At 45.2% G+C, this 17,666-nt stretch overlaps 6 protein-coding genes across 6 annotated transcripts; 1 reads left to right on the forward strand and 5 right to left on the reverse strand.

The window, feature by feature from the left end:
- Nucleotides 1-2,412: 2,412 nt before the first annotated feature.
- Nucleotides 2,413-3,530, reverse strand: AOL_s00083g189 (uncharacterized protein; the record flags this gene model as incomplete). Its single annotated transcript, XM_011125368.1, has 3 exons — nt 2,413-3,152; nt 3,256-3,346; nt 3,438-3,530. 3 exons carry the CDS (start codon nt 3,528-3,530, stop codon nt 2,413-2,415), a joined length of 924 nt encoding a protein of 307 aa, XP_011123670.1.
- A 1,068-nt stretch (nt 3,531-4,598) lies between these two features.
- Nucleotides 4,599-6,056, reverse strand: AOL_s00083g190 (uncharacterized protein; the record flags this gene model as incomplete). The annotated part of the gene is made up of 2 exons (XM_011125369.1): nt 4,599-5,467; nt 5,567-6,056. 2 exons carry the CDS (start codon nt 6,054-6,056, stop codon nt 4,599-4,601), a joined length of 1,359 nt encoding a protein of 452 aa, XP_011123671.1.
- Nucleotides 6,057-6,436: 380 nt separating this feature from the next.
- AOL_s00083g191 (uncharacterized protein) lies at nt 6,437-7,848 on the forward strand (the record flags this gene model as incomplete). The annotated part of the gene is made up of 3 exons (XM_011125370.1): nt 6,437-6,818; nt 7,001-7,778; nt 7,833-7,848. 3 exons carry the CDS (start codon nt 6,437-6,439, stop codon nt 7,846-7,848), a joined length of 1,176 nt encoding a protein of 391 aa, XP_011123672.1.
- A 541-nt stretch (nt 7,849-8,389) lies between these two features.
- On the reverse strand, nt 8,390-9,916 carry AOL_s00083g192 (uncharacterized protein; the record flags this gene model as incomplete). The annotated part of the gene is made up of 1 exon (XM_011125371.1): nt 8,390-9,916. One exon carries the CDS (start codon nt 9,914-9,916, stop codon nt 8,390-8,392), a length of 1,527 nt encoding a protein of 508 aa, XP_011123673.1.
- A 1,466-nt stretch (nt 9,917-11,382) lies between these two features.
- Nucleotides 11,383-13,813, reverse strand: AOL_s00083g193 (uncharacterized protein; the record flags this gene model as incomplete). Its single annotated transcript, XM_011125372.1, has 3 exons — nt 11,383-12,392; nt 12,457-12,610; nt 12,671-13,813. 3 exons carry the CDS (start codon nt 13,811-13,813, stop codon nt 11,383-11,385), a joined length of 2,307 nt encoding a protein of 768 aa, XP_011123674.1.
- Nucleotides 13,814-15,337: 1,524 nt separating this feature from the next.
- AOL_s00083g194 (uncharacterized protein) lies at nt 15,338-16,558 on the reverse strand (the record flags this gene model as incomplete). Its single annotated transcript, XM_011125373.1, has 2 exons — nt 15,338-16,037; nt 16,191-16,558. 2 exons carry the CDS (start codon nt 16,556-16,558, stop codon nt 15,338-15,340), a joined length of 1,068 nt encoding a protein of 355 aa, XP_011123675.1.
- Nucleotides 16,559-17,666: the final 1,108 nt, after the last annotated feature.

Raw genomic sequence — 17,666 nt, forward strand, 5'->3', positions numbered from 1 at the left:
GTTTTTTGCCCTTCATACTTTGGGGGCACACGACAGTGAAACTATTCCATTGTACCGATTTCGACTATAGTTTCCAATTGTTCATTGTTCTTCGAATACGAACTGTTCGATTGAACGCCACCGACATTACGCAATCAAGTCTAGGTATTCCATCAATACCTCGAGTCGACGAGTCTGCCTCGTTTTCCTCGCTCGTGGCCGATTTCTAAATATGTCTACGGGACAGGGTCCCTTTTCAGACCAATTTCTTACATATCTACCTTACCTACCAGGAAAAAAACTTTTCCGCGCATTACATACAGATATCGGTACGATTTCCCGTGGGGAGGAACGCACGTACTGACATACGTTACAATGGGTATATAAGTAACACTGTGCCCTGCGTTCAAATACAAGCTTTTAGCCGACACCCCAGCACACCTAACTTTTAGATCGATGCAACCGGTCAGGGGCTTCGAGGTCAAGCTTTTGCCTTGCCATGTGTCCAACCTTGGTTAATTGTTCTCTGGAAGCATTCCTCCACATTCGCTCTGCGAAGAAAGAACGCACCTAAGATTTCCAGATCTTACCAGCACGGGATAGTGATTAATTGAATAAGAGCGAAGGTTGGAAGTTTTTTTTTAAGAAAAGATTGACCATTGAGGAGGGTCCGAAGATGCAAGATCGGTTGTGCCAAGCTATTCAATATCGGGCCTGCCGCGTCTGTTTCTTGTCTTCAATTTCAGGGATATCATTTTTGAGCGGGAACCACCAATCGTAGGTTGCACAAAAAAAGGAACCCCTCGAGACCTCACGGGCCTTTTTGCAGAGTTGAAGCACACATACTTTCGAATTATAGATTACTGACCGCCAAGTCAATACTTTGCATATATGAATGTGTATTTGAGCTCGCCAATTCGCTGTCTCCGATAAGATATTTGTTACGGAACTTGGACCGAACCAATGGGGAGGAGCTCCGAAGCGAATACCTGACTAAGGATACAACAAGCCACAACACGAGCGAGAAGTTAGATTTATCAACTAGGCATTCATGTGCGTCTATTAATATTAATTGCAGAAATGATGATTTATCCACTTTTGGTCGTAAAACTGCGACTCGGCGTAAGACTGCAATTTTTTGGTTTAGGATCGCGATGTATAATTTTTCCAAATTCAATTTGACCGTTCTAGGTTGGTGTTTTAAATTTCGGCGAGCGAAAGGATTATATCTTACGCCGCCACCACTGGACCATTAGAAAAAAAAACCCTAGTCGTGCATCGATCGCGACCGGTCGTTCGGAAATAAACGATGCACATTCTTTCTTGGTGCATATTCATTATATACGCCCTTGACAGGATCTACGCGATTTAGCGATCCGAGTCCCACTAGGTGAGGAAGGTTCTCGCACGCGACATCTGATCACGATAGTCCTTCAGCTGATAAGCACGATGAAACTCTTAAATTATTTTTTCTTGTTCGCTCTCCATTCGCGCTTCTTCAGGATTCAATATAAGATCACATTCTACAAGTAATTAAGGAGGGTTACATGTGCAAGCCACGGAAGGTTGTCACTTAATCGCTATTTTCTTGAGGTTTACTACGTATGCCCCTTGAGCGATTAGGGATCTAGGAAGTCCCCTGAGTTCGTTAGATGTTGTCAACCTAGGTTACTAGTTTTTTTGTTATTGCCGAATTTCAGGAGGCTTACTTTCTATACTATTTTCAAATTATTGAACGAAGTATTATTATTACAGCAACAAAATTGGCCGAATAGCCAAGTCGATACACCAGTTACTTGTGACCATGTGCTTGTTAATTAATGGGTGCTTCAGTGCTAGCATTAAGGCCTGCATGGTAAACTAGGGAAGATCGAGACCACCTCGTTCACACTAACCCTAGGAGTCATCATTCCAATATTGGACCCTTCCCTTCGCCCTTTTGAATACTAAAAATTTAGAAACATGGGGAAGGAATCTAGATCAAAAATACCAAGGCATGGCAGATTCGTGGCGGTTGGGCACTCGCTAGATATCCCGAAGTCTAGCTGCCAACAGCGGAAATACATTCTACCGCATCAGAGTGTTGGCTTTATAGTTACAACCAGCCCGATGGGTCACCTTGGTCTCGTTGGGTCACCTCTGCATTTTAGTACATGGGGGCAGAAACTGCTGGGGGCGTTGCGGGTATACAAACACCCGCAACTAGGGGTGGTATGAGTCCCAAACTATAGGCATATCTTGCTCCTACATATTATAAGAGAATGGTGAATGTAAGAATTAGAAAGAAAAGTGTAACGAGTGTACTTCTATAAGTCTATGAACCAAACAGGAAACGCTTGCCACAGGAATGCAACAGTTGCTGTTTATACCGCTCTAACAGTTCCTACTCTATCCTCAATACGAGAATACTCTATACTGTGATAACCCCCCTTTCTATCCCAACAGATCTCCCAAGCAATCCAAGTACACATCAGGGCCCTCACCAATTTCACCAGCTTTCAGAATATCCTCCTCCTTGCTCACACCCGTCAAAACAGCGAGTGTTCCCTTCAACCCAGCTTTAAGTCCAAATTGTATATCGGTGTTCAACCTATCTCCGACCATACACGCCTTACTCTTGTCCAACGAGTACTTCTGCTCAATACTGTCCATCATAGCTTGACTCGGCTTCCCGAAGGCGATAGGTGTACGACCAGTCATAAGGGTCAATGGAGCAGCACAGGTTCCAGCACCGGGTAACAGCTTTCCATGCGTGGGGAACGTGGAGTCGATATTCGTGGCGAAGAAATGGACATTAGGATCTTGGAGGTAACCACCCGCAATAGCAAACTTTGCGTAACTGATCTTGCGATCCAGACCGGTGACTACGGCCCAAACTGACGGGTCCGGACCAACATGTTCTGCTACATCTTCTTCGGGGAAAGGGAGTGGCGCCGATCCACCGAAGTATGAGATTCCTTCGGCGGCTAGCTCGTGTTCAATACCTTCTTCTCCAATGACGAAGACTCTCTTTCCCGGGGGGATCTTGTAGACTCGAGAGATTGCAATTGCGGTGGAGTAAGAGGAGCCGAATACTTCGTCTACCAGTACCGGAATGCCGAATTGTGCAAATTTCTTGCTATAGGCTTCTCGGGATTTTGAAGAGTTGTTGGTTACGAAGACAAGCTTCTTGCCTAATATAATGATGGCGTTGGCGATAATGTAAGTAACATACTCATGAATAAACTTTATATATATCCCGAGCCTTTCGGTTTCAGAAAAAAAAAAAAAGCTAACCTTTGTTCCGAAGCATTTCTAGCGTCTCGACGACTTTCGGGAGAAGGACATTTCCTTGCCATAGGACACCATCGCAATCGAATAGAAAGTACTACCATACCCGGTTAATATAATGTCTTGATTGCGATAATATTATCCTACCGATATCGTCCGGTGGGGTTTACATGTTATTCGGTGCTTACATCAAACTGATCGATGAATGCATCGATTTCTTGCTTCTTCCCGGTAAGCTTGCGCGGGGCAGCACGGGCTGCGGTATTCACTTCAGACCCCATGGTTCAATGAGAACGGAAAGGATATTAATAAAGCGGATAATTTGCCGTGGTATTGTAACCAATAGATCTTGGGGAGGGGGGGGGACTTTGCAGCTGCGAACAATGGATGTCCCAAAGCAGGTCCTAGTTGTTATTGGAAGATATTTGGTGTTGAAGGTGTTGGGAATCTGCAGCGTTGTCGGAGCATCAGAGTGAGTAGGTCTGTCTTATATAAGCAAAACGTTTCAACAACGGAGAGTCATTTTCCATGGCGACATTTTTAATTTGCCAATGCTTGGAACTGTTCCCCGCTCAGGTTACACAGTATTAGATTTGACCCTCAAATATAGCTGATATAATAGCTAGATATCGAAACGCCCACAAGTCGTTATAGATATTGTTATAGATATATCAGTATGTTGGGCAAATGAATCCTATACTCGGTCGGTTACCTATTGGAACGGAGTTTATGATGTTCACTCGGACCGAGCGGAGGTAAGATTGGGATTGTAGTTCAGGGGTAGAACGTTTCTTTCGCACTCCCAAAATCTCCATTCGGGGATTTGAGTCGAAACTTCTGTGACTAGAAAAGGTCCCCGGTTCAAATCCGGGCAATTCCACTTCTTCATTTTTTTTTGTTTCATTTTATTTTTGTTTCTTGAGTTCTCTTCGTAGACTTTTTTAATTGATCTTTTTTTTTGGGCCTCTTGCTACCTTCGTCATCGTAGACGAACATGCCAAACCTCCTTATATCTTCCGTGTTGGTTGTGTTGGATATTGGTTCTGTAGACGTCAATGGATAAATTCACAGTTTAGTTACGAGACTGAGATAAATTAATGTTGAGACTAGATATGTTAGGATATGAAATTGCTATTATAGTATATCTTATACACTAGATTAATCGATTATGGATGTATAATTTAGCAATTAGATTAGCATTGCAAGTAGACTACTTTATAAACCGATTTAAATCCAAGTTATCAGCCTGAAGATGATAAGCTTCCAACTTTATTGATGTCCGTATATCTAAACCCCCCTTCTTCATATATCTGTCAAAATAAACATCTATTCTGTCCTATTTGGTGATCTTATAACTTATTAGAATTACTCCTCAGCCAATATTCATCCCCCCCTCCAGTGCAATAAAACCTCCACCCCGCCGCATGCATCCTCCCCACACCGATATCCCCCCTCACCACCTTCAATCCCTTATTCTTCTCAATCAATCCATCAACCCACCCTTCCGGTCCATCATACCCTCCAAACCTAAAACTCTTCAACCCCTCCACCGCCACCTCCTCCAAGTCCAACCCCCACCCATCACTACTCTCCCAATCCCCGCATCTATCATCAAAATACTCAATCGTCAAATCCTCCACCCCAATTAATGGTTGCTTCGCAAATTCCTTATACCAAGCATCCGAAAACGGTCCCGTGAAGCTTAATATCCTAACACTCGGTGGAGGTATAATAAACCACGAATGATGGAATATAACACCACAAGTAACCAATGTTTCTAATTTTTCCAACCCCAAGATTGTTGTTTGAAGTCGTTCTAACTCTTCTCTTATAATTTCAATATCAAAAATCTCGTATTGTGGGTTACTAGCCGAATTTCGTAATAGACTTTCAAGTCTTAGAACCTTGAGCCGTGGCGCTCTGGATAGTGTTTTTATCAAATGCTCTATCTCGGGTTTTGCGTTCCCGGTTTCGGTGGTTAATCCTAGCTTTTCTGCTTCCCTTTCTAGGCCGTCTACCCAGACGTTTCGAATGCTGAATTGGACGTCTAAATGAGTGAGGATCCCTGGGTTGATACGTGACAGTAGAGAATACTCCGGACGGAATTCTCTATTTAGAGCACTGGCTGTAAGTTTGAGAGCCACGGAAACTGAGGTGTCTGGATCGGATTCAAATCGTTTTTCTAGGGCCTCTCGAATCTTTTCGATATCTTGAGAGACTGTATGCATGTAAGTAGTTAGGAACTGTACTGTAATATGTATATAAAAAGATGTATATTTATAGAGAAGAGAAGAAGAAAGAAGAAAAATGCACCTACCAACATCCTGAAGATTCAAAAACACCCTCCTGAGTCCAGGAAGCTCCCTATTCTCAACCATCCTCCCAAAAGTCAAAGAAATCTCCTTAAATTTCGCATGATATCGATACCTCCCATTGAGACTAAAATGGAACAAAAACTCATGAATAACCAAACTCCTAGTATATCGCAAGCTATCCATTACGTCAATCCCTTTCTCCTTCCCGTTGTTAATAGTCGCCAACAGCCTCGAAGTCTTCTCGGGATTAATCCTGATATGAAAATCATCACCAACCCCCAGGGGCCGCGGGAGCATCATCCCTCTATTTTCGAACACATTACGGCTAACGCCGAAGTGTAGTTCTGAGTATAATTGTTGGTGGGCGACTGAAGATAGGGTTTTGCAGGTTAGGAGGAGGGAGAAGAGGTCGTTGAGTGATAGATGTAAGGTGATTAGGAAATGGATTTCCGTGGGGATGTCTATTAGCTTTTTATTAGGCTTTGTGGACATTTTCTTCTCCTTCTTTTACCTCTGAGGCTGAATGCAATGGTTTTCTTGAATTCTTCTTCTTCTTTTTGATATCCGAGTTGATTCTCGTAGGTCGTTTATATAGGCCTCGGCATGCATTACCTCGTCCTTATCTCGTGCCCGCGGGAACCCGACGAATTGCGAATCGACAAGACAACCACCAAACAACACAAACTCCCAACCCGCCGTTCCCACTTTCCAACAAACTGCCAACATCCCTGGTCTCATTGGCCACTTCCCCCTTCCTCAGACATTTTATATGTATAAAAGGTATAAAAATATAAAATCCATAAAATGATACCGATATAACTCTCCCACTACACCTTTAATTCCATCCCCTTAATAACAAAAAAAGGCCCCAAATGCTCCTCCGCATCCCCTACACAACCCCCCTCCCTTCCTTCCCCGCAATCCCCTCGACAGCAACAACCCTCCAAACCGCCATCACCGCCGTTTCAAACTTCCTCCTGAACACCCGATCAACTCTCGTCCTATCCGGAGCCGGAATATCCGTCGCATCCGGTTTACCTGATTACAGGGGGCCCCAGGGGACATATACTTTGAATAAAGAGTATAGACCTATATTCTATGGAGATTTTGTGCATAAAGATGCTATGAGACGACGGTATTGGGCTCGTAGCTTTTTGGGGTGGAAGGGGGTGGAGAGGGTTAGGCCGAATAAGGCGCATGTGACGGTTGGGAGGTTGTGGGAAGGGGGGTGGATTGGGGGGGCTATTACGCAGAGTATGTTTCTTCTTCTTTCTTTTTTTTAAAAAAATTTATGCATTTTCCCAGAATGATATATATATTTTACATGCATATATACATATATGTTGATATGAAAGTGAAGAGGAAGAAGAATGCTATGATAAAGAAGGGAGTTGAATATATATACTAAGAAAACGGGATGCTTCTGAAATATATAGATGTAGACTCCCTCCACACGATGTCCCACCCGGACATGCCAATAACAAACCTTCACGGTCTATTATCGACGGTATTATGTTTAACCTGCCGTACCCATTCCGAAAGGCCTCCGTTTCAAAAGGAGTTACATAGGTTAAACCCCACATGGTCGGAGTTTTTGGAAAAAATGCGTTCCACGCCGGATATGCCTATAAAGAGGGGTCCGGACGGTGATATCGAAGTCCCCGGTGTTAAATACGAAAGTTTCAGATACCCGCCTTGTCAGACATGTTTGAAGAACTCGACTTTTCACGGGATGATACGGATTGATGGTGATGGTGCTATGAAAAGGATTGAAGGGGATGGGAATGTTCCGGGGATAGTTAAGCCGACTTTGGTTTTCTTTGGGGAGAATTTGAGGGATGAGATAAAGAAGGAGGCGGAAGGGAAAGTGGATGCTGCGGATTCGGTTTTGGTCATCGGGAGCAGTTTGGCCACTTATTCGGCTTGGAGGTTGGTTAAAAGGGCGAAAGATCAGGGGAAGAAAGTCGCTATAGTTAATCTGGGAGGGGTAAGGGGTGAAGACGCCTTTTGGGATGACGGTGAAGGGAAGGTAGCCGCAAAGTACAGGCTGGGAGATGGCACGGATGGTGTTAGGGTGGAGTTTGACGCTGGAGATGTTTTGGAAGGAGCATTAAACATTCTCGAACGGATCGACGGTAAAAGAGCGAATCGAAAGGTGCCTCTTGATAGTTTAGGAGCTAGTCGTCGGGATATTGAGCTTAGAGAAATCGAAATGTATGCCCCCTAGCGGTATCTGTGGTAAAGATTTACTAATACTGTCATGCATAGCGCAACCACGAAGTAGAACCCTACAACGAGGGATAGTCAACAGAGTGTCTGCTGGTCTACCGTTGTTGTGTACATAGAACTACACCTTTTATATTTGCATGTAATATACGAATAGAATGTATTATTGATAGAATGCAATATTCATACTGCTAGGCGAATGATCAAAGCTAAACGAAATCGCACTAAGCAGCATTTAGAACGCTATTCTTGTGGGAGCTTGGTAGTTCAAACAACAGGTAGAGGAGTAGAGTTTGTTGGAGCCAGCTCGAACAGGGTAAGGGAAGTGACGGTAGGTGTGCATCCATTCATTTAGGGACAAGGAGTTGGTCAATTTGCTAAAAAGACGAAAAGTTCGCGATAAGAGACATTTAGTGATCTGTGGGGGAAACAAACAAGAAACCAAATGGTACGCCCGGGGTCCCCCTCTTCCAGGCTCCTCGAACGCCAATAACTAGACAAAGAAAATTTCCAAAACAAAAAATACAGAACAAATTGTGGTTCAATCAGTGCTCTATCAAGAAAGCTGCAGGATCATTGTCGTAAAGCGTGAATGTTGTTCAGTAAACTTCCTTGGCCATTCCTCCTCGTTCAACGGCCATCCAGTTCTCGTCCTCGGTATGGTCATGCTCATCAAGTTCCGACCAGCGATCACTTTCCTCGGCTTCGGTCTCTGACGGGGCGCTGATGGTACCAAAATCATCAGCCATACTATCACCCATCCCAGTCGAGATGTAAGACTGAGAGATATCCGATTGGCTGATACTGAGCCCACCGCCATGAGATGGCTTCTCCCGACGTGGGTTAGCGCCCGACGTCTGAAGGGCGTAGGCCGAAAGGTTGATGGCAGATCCTTTCTTGGGTGTTGCAGGTTCCAAGACTGGGGAAGATGGAATAGAGGCCGAATCCAAATCATCATTAACAAGAACTGCATCGTCCGCGCCATCCGTTTGAAGGGCTTTCGAGATCTTAACCTTTTCGTTCTTGTCGCCCCGGGTTCCTCGAATGGTCTTCTTCCCATCAGCAACATTCTTCTCAATTTCATCCAGTTTCATAAATCCAGTAGCCTTCGAAACGTCATCAATCTCCTTGCTGATGTCATCCTTTGGCGGTTGTGGCTCTTTGGAGGTGTTATATGGGAGAAGCTTGACAGGAGGTCCGTAGAGCGGGTTCTCCTTCCCATTCTCAATGAACTCTAGGGTAACAATGCCCCAGTCAACATTCAACGAATTCCTCCACGCAATCTCAGAGCGCGGAGTGGTCTTTTCCAAGTTCTGAAGGATAGTATCACTCAGAGTTATTTTCCCAGAACCACTCAGTTTCCTCTGTGGCTGCTTATCCTCAGAATCATCCGGGTCATCCTTGAAAAAACGATTCTCAACGACCGTCTCCTCACCATCCGCACCAACTTCGACCGTCTTCGTGATAGCTGCGTTCTCCTTCTTCAATTTCTCTTCTCTCCTTGATTTTCCCCTCTCTTGCATCTCAAACCCACTACGACGTGGTGTATCGCTCCTCCACTTCAAAGTCAACATTTCGACCAATTCTTCTGATCCCTTCTCTAACCTTTCGACCTTCTGAATTCTGACCCATGATTTGAATTTGAACAGTTTTGACCTGTACTGGTGTTCCTCTTCGAACAATGGGATTTCCATGTGCTCAAGAAGAGGGTTGATCTCATTTCCTTGGGAGGCATTATCAAAGATTAATTCCAAGTTCGACTTGACAAAGATTTTGGGTGGGTACTGAGGGTGTTGATTCCTGAAAATGAGTATGTAAGCGAGTTCTTTATGGTTGTTGATGGACGGATTGATTGTTCCGCCGTGGACGACACCGAAGTGCTTGTAGATCTCAGAGGCAGTGAAGGTTTTCCTCTGAAACGGCTTCTTTTCCGGAACGACTTCGGGAGTCGTCATTTTTAAGGTAGCAGCGGCAGATGCTGAGAGATCGGGGAGTTTGTGTCGAAGGTGCGGTGGAATGTATGCTGATTTAGACCCAGAGAGATTAGATGATTCTGGGGTAGAGGTTACAGCATCGGTGGATCCTGCTGTTGAATCAACGGTTGGGAATGTGGCTTCAGAAGACATTCTTGTAGAGCGTGCGTCTCGAGGGATTAAAAAACCCCGTCCGATACTAGAAGAATGTCGAGATCGGGAATTTCCGTAGGTAATGCAGACCAGAGGGTGGGAAAGATGCAGGAATGATGAGATACCGAAGAATCGGCTGCAAGGAGAGATGAGCAAGCAGGCCACCCTTAACTAAGCTGCCTCGTATCAATGGATGAATCAACGATGGTGTGGTTTCGCTTGTCAAACGCTGCATGCAGATAGCGATTACAACATCAAAGAGAACCACACCACAGAGATATGTTGACGATGTAGGAAAGGATTGGTAGATTGATTGATGGATAATATTTTCGGCAGTTTGGGAGAAGCAGGGCTGATGGGAAGGGAAGATGGTGAATGAGCCAGATGGTAGATAATAATTAAAGATCTACTGCTTGAGTACTTAGGTGAAAGTCAAGATAGAGGCCGAAGTGGAGGAGAAAGAAAGAAAGAGAGGAAGAAAGAGAGAGAGAGAGAGAGCAGTAATAACTTAAGGTAGGATCGAGACAGCTAGAAGAAGCTATAGGTACACTAGGTACCTACGGAGCTACGGAGCACATACACGGGAGATTGGAGCCAACAGAACAGACATGCCTATTGTTATTCCGATTACATGGCATGTTGGCGCTGTTGGGAAGCACTAAACTGCAGAGCACCATGCTTCGTGCAGGAAACCCCTGCTGCTTCATGCGGGCAGATATCGATAACGACCACCCTTGCAGTGGCACTTCAAATGTATGTCTGTAAGTACCCAACAGCTTCCAGCTATTATTCTATTCCCAGCTAGCACTAGTGGCATGCCAACTACTTATAATTATATTAAGTAAGTCTGATAGCTATCAGGAGCTCGGGAGCAGAAAATGTTTGAATTGGAAGTTGGTTCTATTTGATAGAGGAGATTAAGATACAATACAGGGCGAAGGTGAGAGACAACATTCTTCTGACTTCTGACTGATCCAGAAATCGAATACCGAAGATAGTAGAAGAGAAAGAAAAACAGAGGGAAAAAGAAACACCGATCCCATGATTGGATTAACAGGCTAGTGGGGAATACAAGGCAGAGTAACGTAAAACTAGAAGAACAAGATATCATATATCAACCAACTCCGGCACCTCTCGCAATGAAACATTCACAGGCATATGCATCGTAATACAAAAAAAAATTATCAGATTGCGGGGGGGGGGGAAGAAGTAAATCGCAAGGCTAAACCAGAATCACGTCATCCAATTACAAGGGAAGCCCGGAAAGAAAGAAAGAACGAAAGTATGGTTCAATTGAACAGTGGAGGTAAGAAGGAAGGGAAATATAAAGGAGGATAGCTTGGACTCTAAACGAGTGTCGGCTTCCCAAGAGTATAGCTGACGGTCGCCAATGCACTGAGTCCATCGCTTTGGCTAGCCTTGTGTCCCTTCGCAAATCGATTCTGGCTATGAGGCATTACTGATATTTAAAGCCCGAGCTTCTGCATCCAAGCCGGCGTAGCTCCAAAAAGATACTTGACCACGAAAACTGCAACTACACCCACTACCCCTGCGGTGCCTGTAATCTGCACAACCAGGTAAGCTCCTCTCCTAGCTTGCTGATTAAGTCGGAGCCAGCCAATGGGATCTCTCCTATCCAAGCCTCCAACTATCATCCCTCCTTTTCCGAATCGGACGATCGGTTCTACCGACATTGTCTCTCCAGCATTTGTTTTGACAAGCATCTTGCCCGTCCTATCCACTGGTACTAGACTTCCATCAACAACACATTCACCCAGCTTTTCGGTCAGCCAAATAGCCCGATCCCCCTTTGCCAGTCGTTCAAATCGCTCTTTCTCTGATTTGATCGACTTTTGAAGGTCTGCAGCCCACTTGGCAAGGTGAAGTTGAGCCATATGCTCTTCCCGCCTCGTATGGTCAGCTACCCTAGCTAAAACGAAGGAGCTGGCTGTCCCGCTGCTGGCTGTTCCAACACCCGTACCAGATAACGGTATCAAACTACTATGTGGAGACCGAGATCGAATAAGCTGGGTTGAAGCCGATGGGTTGGGGATAATACTGGGATTAAGGGCGGGGTGCTTCGCTTTCCAGGCCAGAAATTTTTTGGTGCTGCTATGGCGTAGCCAGGCCGTATGATCGGGGTCGAACAAATGGTTAACAAGCTCATCGAGCTCGCTCGTGGCTAGCGGAGGGATGTATTCCGGGCTCATCAAAATACTTGCATCCATACTTTCATCCACTGTTTGAGCCGAGGACGTAGTAAACGGCGGGCACGACGGCAACCCTCGAGCGACATCGTCCGCCGATTTTCCAAACAAAAAGCCACGGATCCCAGCATTCCTAAGATCATTGAGGATTGATAGTTTGAGTTCTGTAGCCTGAGACGGTGTCAATGTATCTGATTTGGCAATTACAGGATGCACATTTGTCAACGCAGAGAGTTTACGGATAAAGTCAATATCCACGGGCTTGAGACCTAATGTGTTATGAAGGTCAGCATGTCTCTCTCTAGGGAGAATCGATAATATGTGTATTCTTACGATGTAAAATAACGTAGAGGACAACGTCAACCTGAGGTGAACCATTCCCAGTGAGGAAGGATAGCAAATCACCTTCACTACCGGTCATAATTGATGTTGTCCGCTCTAGCTGCTTCTCGACGTATTTAACCACGGGGTCAATGCATTCAGAGTACTAAAAAAACGCGTCAGTGTACATTTCAACTTCAGTGTGACAATAAAGAACGTAACATACCGAGGTTCCAGCCCCATACCCAGGTGTATCGACGAAACACACATTTCTTTCTAGTACTGTCTCCCCCGTGCTTTTCCTCCTTCTCAACACCCTGCTATCCTCGAAGTCACTCCACCATGTGGGATAAGGCTTGGTACTGGCATATATCTCAGTCAAGCTATTGGTAGTTCCTGTAGTCTCCTTGCCTCCATAGAAGGAAGACGTAACAGAACTACTTGGTGTAGTGTATACCCAAGGATCAACATGGACTATATCCTCATTCGCCTGTATTATTGATTTAATCAATGAAGTCTTCCCGATTCCGGAGTCACCAGCAACCAAGATCTTTAGGCGACCGATATCATTCCCACGGGAGGTAAAGGGCCGCCGACTAGGCATTTTGATGGTTGGCATAATAAACTGTGTCGACAAAGTAGAAGAGTCGAGGCTTTCAACAACAGTGGGATCCTGGAGATCCACATTCTTCCCTTTACCAAGCTTCCGTTCCAAGAGCAGATTTTCACCGTCGTTTAAGAAATCAGATAAGCTCTTAGAACTAGTATTTCGAGTACCTGCGAGGGAGAGGGATGGAAGCGGTGGGCCGGGGGAGTAGTTTCGCAGTAATGGCTTGTAGGGAGATCCTGGGGGTAAAGTATCTGTGATAGATAACGGAAAGGAAGCATTCGATGACCTCTCTACATCTTCGTCATCGGATACAGGTTCTGATTCTAGTCCTCCCATCATAGGCCTTTCACAATCACTCTCTAGCTCCTCTTCTCGCAATGGTTCCGGGTTTGGCGACATGGGAAAAGGTGGAGCTAGTATTGGTATCGGTTTGGGGGTATCAGGAGTAAGCGTATCCTCCCGGTCTTTGGCAGATAATCTCCGTCGTCGGGAGTGTGGACTTTCAGCTTCATTATTATTGCTAGTAAACGAGGTACGCCTGGGATGGGATGTAGGGGGTGGCTGAGAACCAGAAGTAGAAGATGAGACATTCGACATGGTAGCTTCGTTGGCGAGAAAGTACGTCATCATCGAAGGAGAAGCTGCAGCGGTGTTTAAACTTCCGCTGAGACTATCGCTGGGGCCAGAGCCGGGAGAGAGGTCAGCACCAGACGATTTCCTGGACCTGCCAGTCAGAAGGTCGCCAGATGCTGGTCGCATCGCTTCAACAAAAGAATCCGCCTATAGAGCTTGTCGATATCGAGTTTCTCCAGGTATGCTACCAATGTGTCGTGCAGGTGTAGGCACCCTACGAGGAAACCAAAACAAACGGTAGAATAAAGCTTATTGAAGCTGATGAAACGGACTTCGAGATTTTGAAATCAACGGCCAATCAACAATAGGTCTATGGTATCCCATAGATAAGTAAGTTGGATCCTGGGGAACGACAGGCCGGGTTCGGTCTAGAATGGGAGATAGGATCTTGGCGCAGAGTATCGAGAAGGTATTCGTGCGCTTATTAATCGATCGTGGCCTCAAAACAAGCAGCGCTATCAGCTAGAACGTGTCAGACGAGATGTTTACAACCGAATAATTAATAAGGGTGACAATCTATTTGGATGGCAAGAGGGGTCGAAAGCTTTCTTACAGAATGGCTCCCGGCTAAAACGGAGTTTGACGTGGACAGGCTGGCCGGCCAAGGTCGAGCAGCTCGATTTGATAGTTCGATGCTTTGAGACGGATCCTAAGCCAACTTGCTATAACCTAGGTAGTCCAGTCCACAACCAAGGACAAAGGACGTGGATACGAGTGATGATAGAATCAAAGTAAGCAAGTATATAATTAAGTTAATAAGTACTTAAGTGGCGAAAGCACTTGGTTGTATCCCTGATGGCTGCGACGTGTGCGATCGAGGACTCCTTAAGGATGAATGCGAATGGGGTTTGGTTGGGGCAGGTGGTAGTGTGAGCAGGCTGAGAGGGAGATAGTTCGAAGGGGACGCTGGTCAGCTGGGCACGCACCGCGGACAAGAACGTCGAGCCGCACCGCACAGCACAGCGCGGAAATTACCTAAATACTTGACTTTAAGAAGTTTCGATAGATTCTCTTAGAAAAGTATCCGCTGAAGTATATAGTATTTACCTACTTCGCGATATAAAATAAGGAGTATCGATATCACATACGGTATCGTTGTGGGTATTTTAATTTAGCTATTTAGGTACTTAGTACCTGAGAACATTGGTTCACCCCCACCCCGCAAGGCCAAGGCAGTCCTGTGGATACGTCCCTGGCTTTGTTTGACAACCGCCTGATTATGCCGTCATCGCGCTTCCATTTCACTCATCTCGATGGTACGTACTGCAAGTAGTTATGTAGAGTCGATGGCCGAGTGGGTCCGGCAGATCCGATGCATGTTTGAGGTTCCGATGTTCAAATAATAAATCTACACAGTGGGTTTATAGATACATCTGATGTAAACCTTGGGCGAATTTCTTTACATATGAACGTTATAAACTAGCTTGATCGTACACGAGGCCGATGATGCTATGATATCGATAGCAATAGCTATCAATATATAGTATCCATTAATATAATATATTCTAGGGTTGGCTGCGCTTCAGAACTCAACCAGTTATCGATATCATACGAAATTAATAACATTAAAACTAACATTTCCAGATAATGAACTCCTATCCCGTCAATATACCAAAGCATCATGTCATAATCAATCAATCAATCAATCAATCAATATCCATTTAGCGGCCGACCATCCAGCTGGTGTACCGCTGCCCTTGATTCCAACTCCCACGTCTGCTGCCCCAGTTGACCTGGCCCCGGCTGCAAAGCACCAGCCGGTAACTCGCTAGCCATATCAGCCCTGCGAATATTAATCTGATCCGCAGATGCCTCAGCCGGCATCTTATTCTCAGTATAAAACTCAGCCGGCCCTGAAGGTACCGGAGGCGGTAACACTGGTACATCACCATAAGCATAACTTCCTTTCCTTCTGCTCTTCCAAACCCATACAAATGCGCCTAGGATAAGTAGCACTACAACCGCTACACCGGCTCCTATCCCGGCCTTCGCGCCAGTAGATAACCCTCCTCCTTCCTCCCCTTTATTGCTATCGCTAGTATTCGACGGTTGGTTATCCGTCTGTGTCTGACTAACCGAAGAACCACCAGTATTGGAGCGAGAACTGGAAGGACGGTCGACAGATCTCCAATTCAATTGGAAAAGTGGGGCGAAGAATGTTTGGGTCGATATTGTTACCACGTCGGTTCTGCGCAGTCTACCAGTAACTTCTGTGGATGTGACGGTTGCCGGGATGATGAATTCCGTAGGCAACCTTGCGAAGTCGCTGCATACGACGCCATCGAAGGTTGTGGATGTGGCCGTTACGACACAAGTTTGTCCCCTCGGGGCCTGTTGACAGAAGAAGCCACTATATAGTACGTATGAAGAGTACTTCGTTAGCATAAGGTGTAGACCCATTGATCATTCATTCTAGTCGTAGATTTGACAAAAACATTCGAATGAATACATCACAATCCCGGGGATTGATGTGAAGTATATATCAATATCAAATTCCTCCTACCTTGGACAACAACCAATAGCAGTTTCCCCCGTCGTAACAGGAAACTGGAACTGGAAATTCCCTTCCCCCCCAAAAGTCGTCGAACAAGCAGGCGTATTCCCATAAGGACACACCAATCCAGGCGAATATAGACCAAACCCATTCAGCGCGTCAGGAGTACTCAAAACAGACGCTCCCGCCGTCCACGACGGCCAACAGAACGACTGATCGATCGCGCCGATGCCGCTGATACATGTTTGTGCCTGCCAAGCGACGCAAGCAGATTCCCTAGGACAGTAGATAGCAGGTATCGTACAACTCGGATCCGGTGTAAAAGTTGTAGTCAGTGGACCGAGAACATTGCGAGTTACTGTCGGCGTCGACGACATGGTGGATTAAACGCTCGGGTAGGTCGGTGGGTACTATGAAGGGTTAGAAATTCCATGATTCGATTTTTGTAAAAACCCGACTTTAGGGGGGGAGAAGGGACTGGCGCTACTGGGATAATTAAATAGGTAGATAACTAACCCCTCCTCATTGCGTTCATGCATATTCATGTTCACATTCACCTAGCCTCGAATCCGGCGGCTCGAGACTAACGTTCACCCATCAATTACAATATTGTTGCAATCTAATTATAAATTGGCCATTATTGTTACACCGGGAGGCTGTCGCTGGCTAAATTCTGACTATTTCTGAGCATTACACAGGTTTCAATTGTAATTAATCCAAAGAACTTCGACCATTTCCATCACCTTCGGGAGTCGGCTGGTTCTGCACATTTTATGAATATCGGAACCAGGTTGTTCTCGTTCCCAGACGTCACGGAAGAGGGGAGCGGCCGGGTCCAGATATGCAGATACGAAAAAATTGCAATGCTATTGGTAGGGAAAAACTCTTGTTGCCGCCCGTATATACCACCTGGTCAAGCAAGGGTGAACCTGCATAACATGCACCGCGATATATATTGCATTGTCTGTACAGGTCAAGTATCGGCGTATCTGAGAAATTAGGTATATATCATTAGTGAAATTTCGAAAAATGAAGATTGCATACATGAATAAAATGAATACAAAGGCCTGGCTTGCCGGATATGAAATAGCATCGAAATCGATATGAAAATGCTCCAAAGGACTTGGGTTCAAATTTCTCTCTGCCTAGCTAAATTTTACATCGCCCTCCAAACAACTACAAATCAAAGCTTTAAAGAAGGCTTGATAAAACAATCTGGGGAACAGAAAGCTTCATGAATCCAAGGAAAACGAAGATAATATAATATATGTTTTAAGAAACCCCCGGGCCACTTTTTTCAAATATCGGGGCCCGATGGGGTTTGTTCGTTCAAGAACAGAAAAACTTTTTAAAAAAGAGGTCAAAAACAGGTGCCACTATCACCACACCCCCAGAATAAAAGTTACAAGAAACGAAAAGGGACCAAGCGGAAGAAGAAGCTATGGACATTGAAGGTAGACTATGACAATGCACAGAGAAAAATCA

This window comes from Orbilia oligospora, assembly GCF_000225545.1.
Source record: "Orbilia oligospora ATCC 24927 unplaced genomic scaffold scaffold00083, whole genome shotgun sequence".
Classification (NCBI taxonomy): domain Eukaryota; kingdom Fungi; phylum Ascomycota; class Orbiliomycetes; order Orbiliales; family Orbiliaceae; genus Orbilia; species Orbilia oligospora.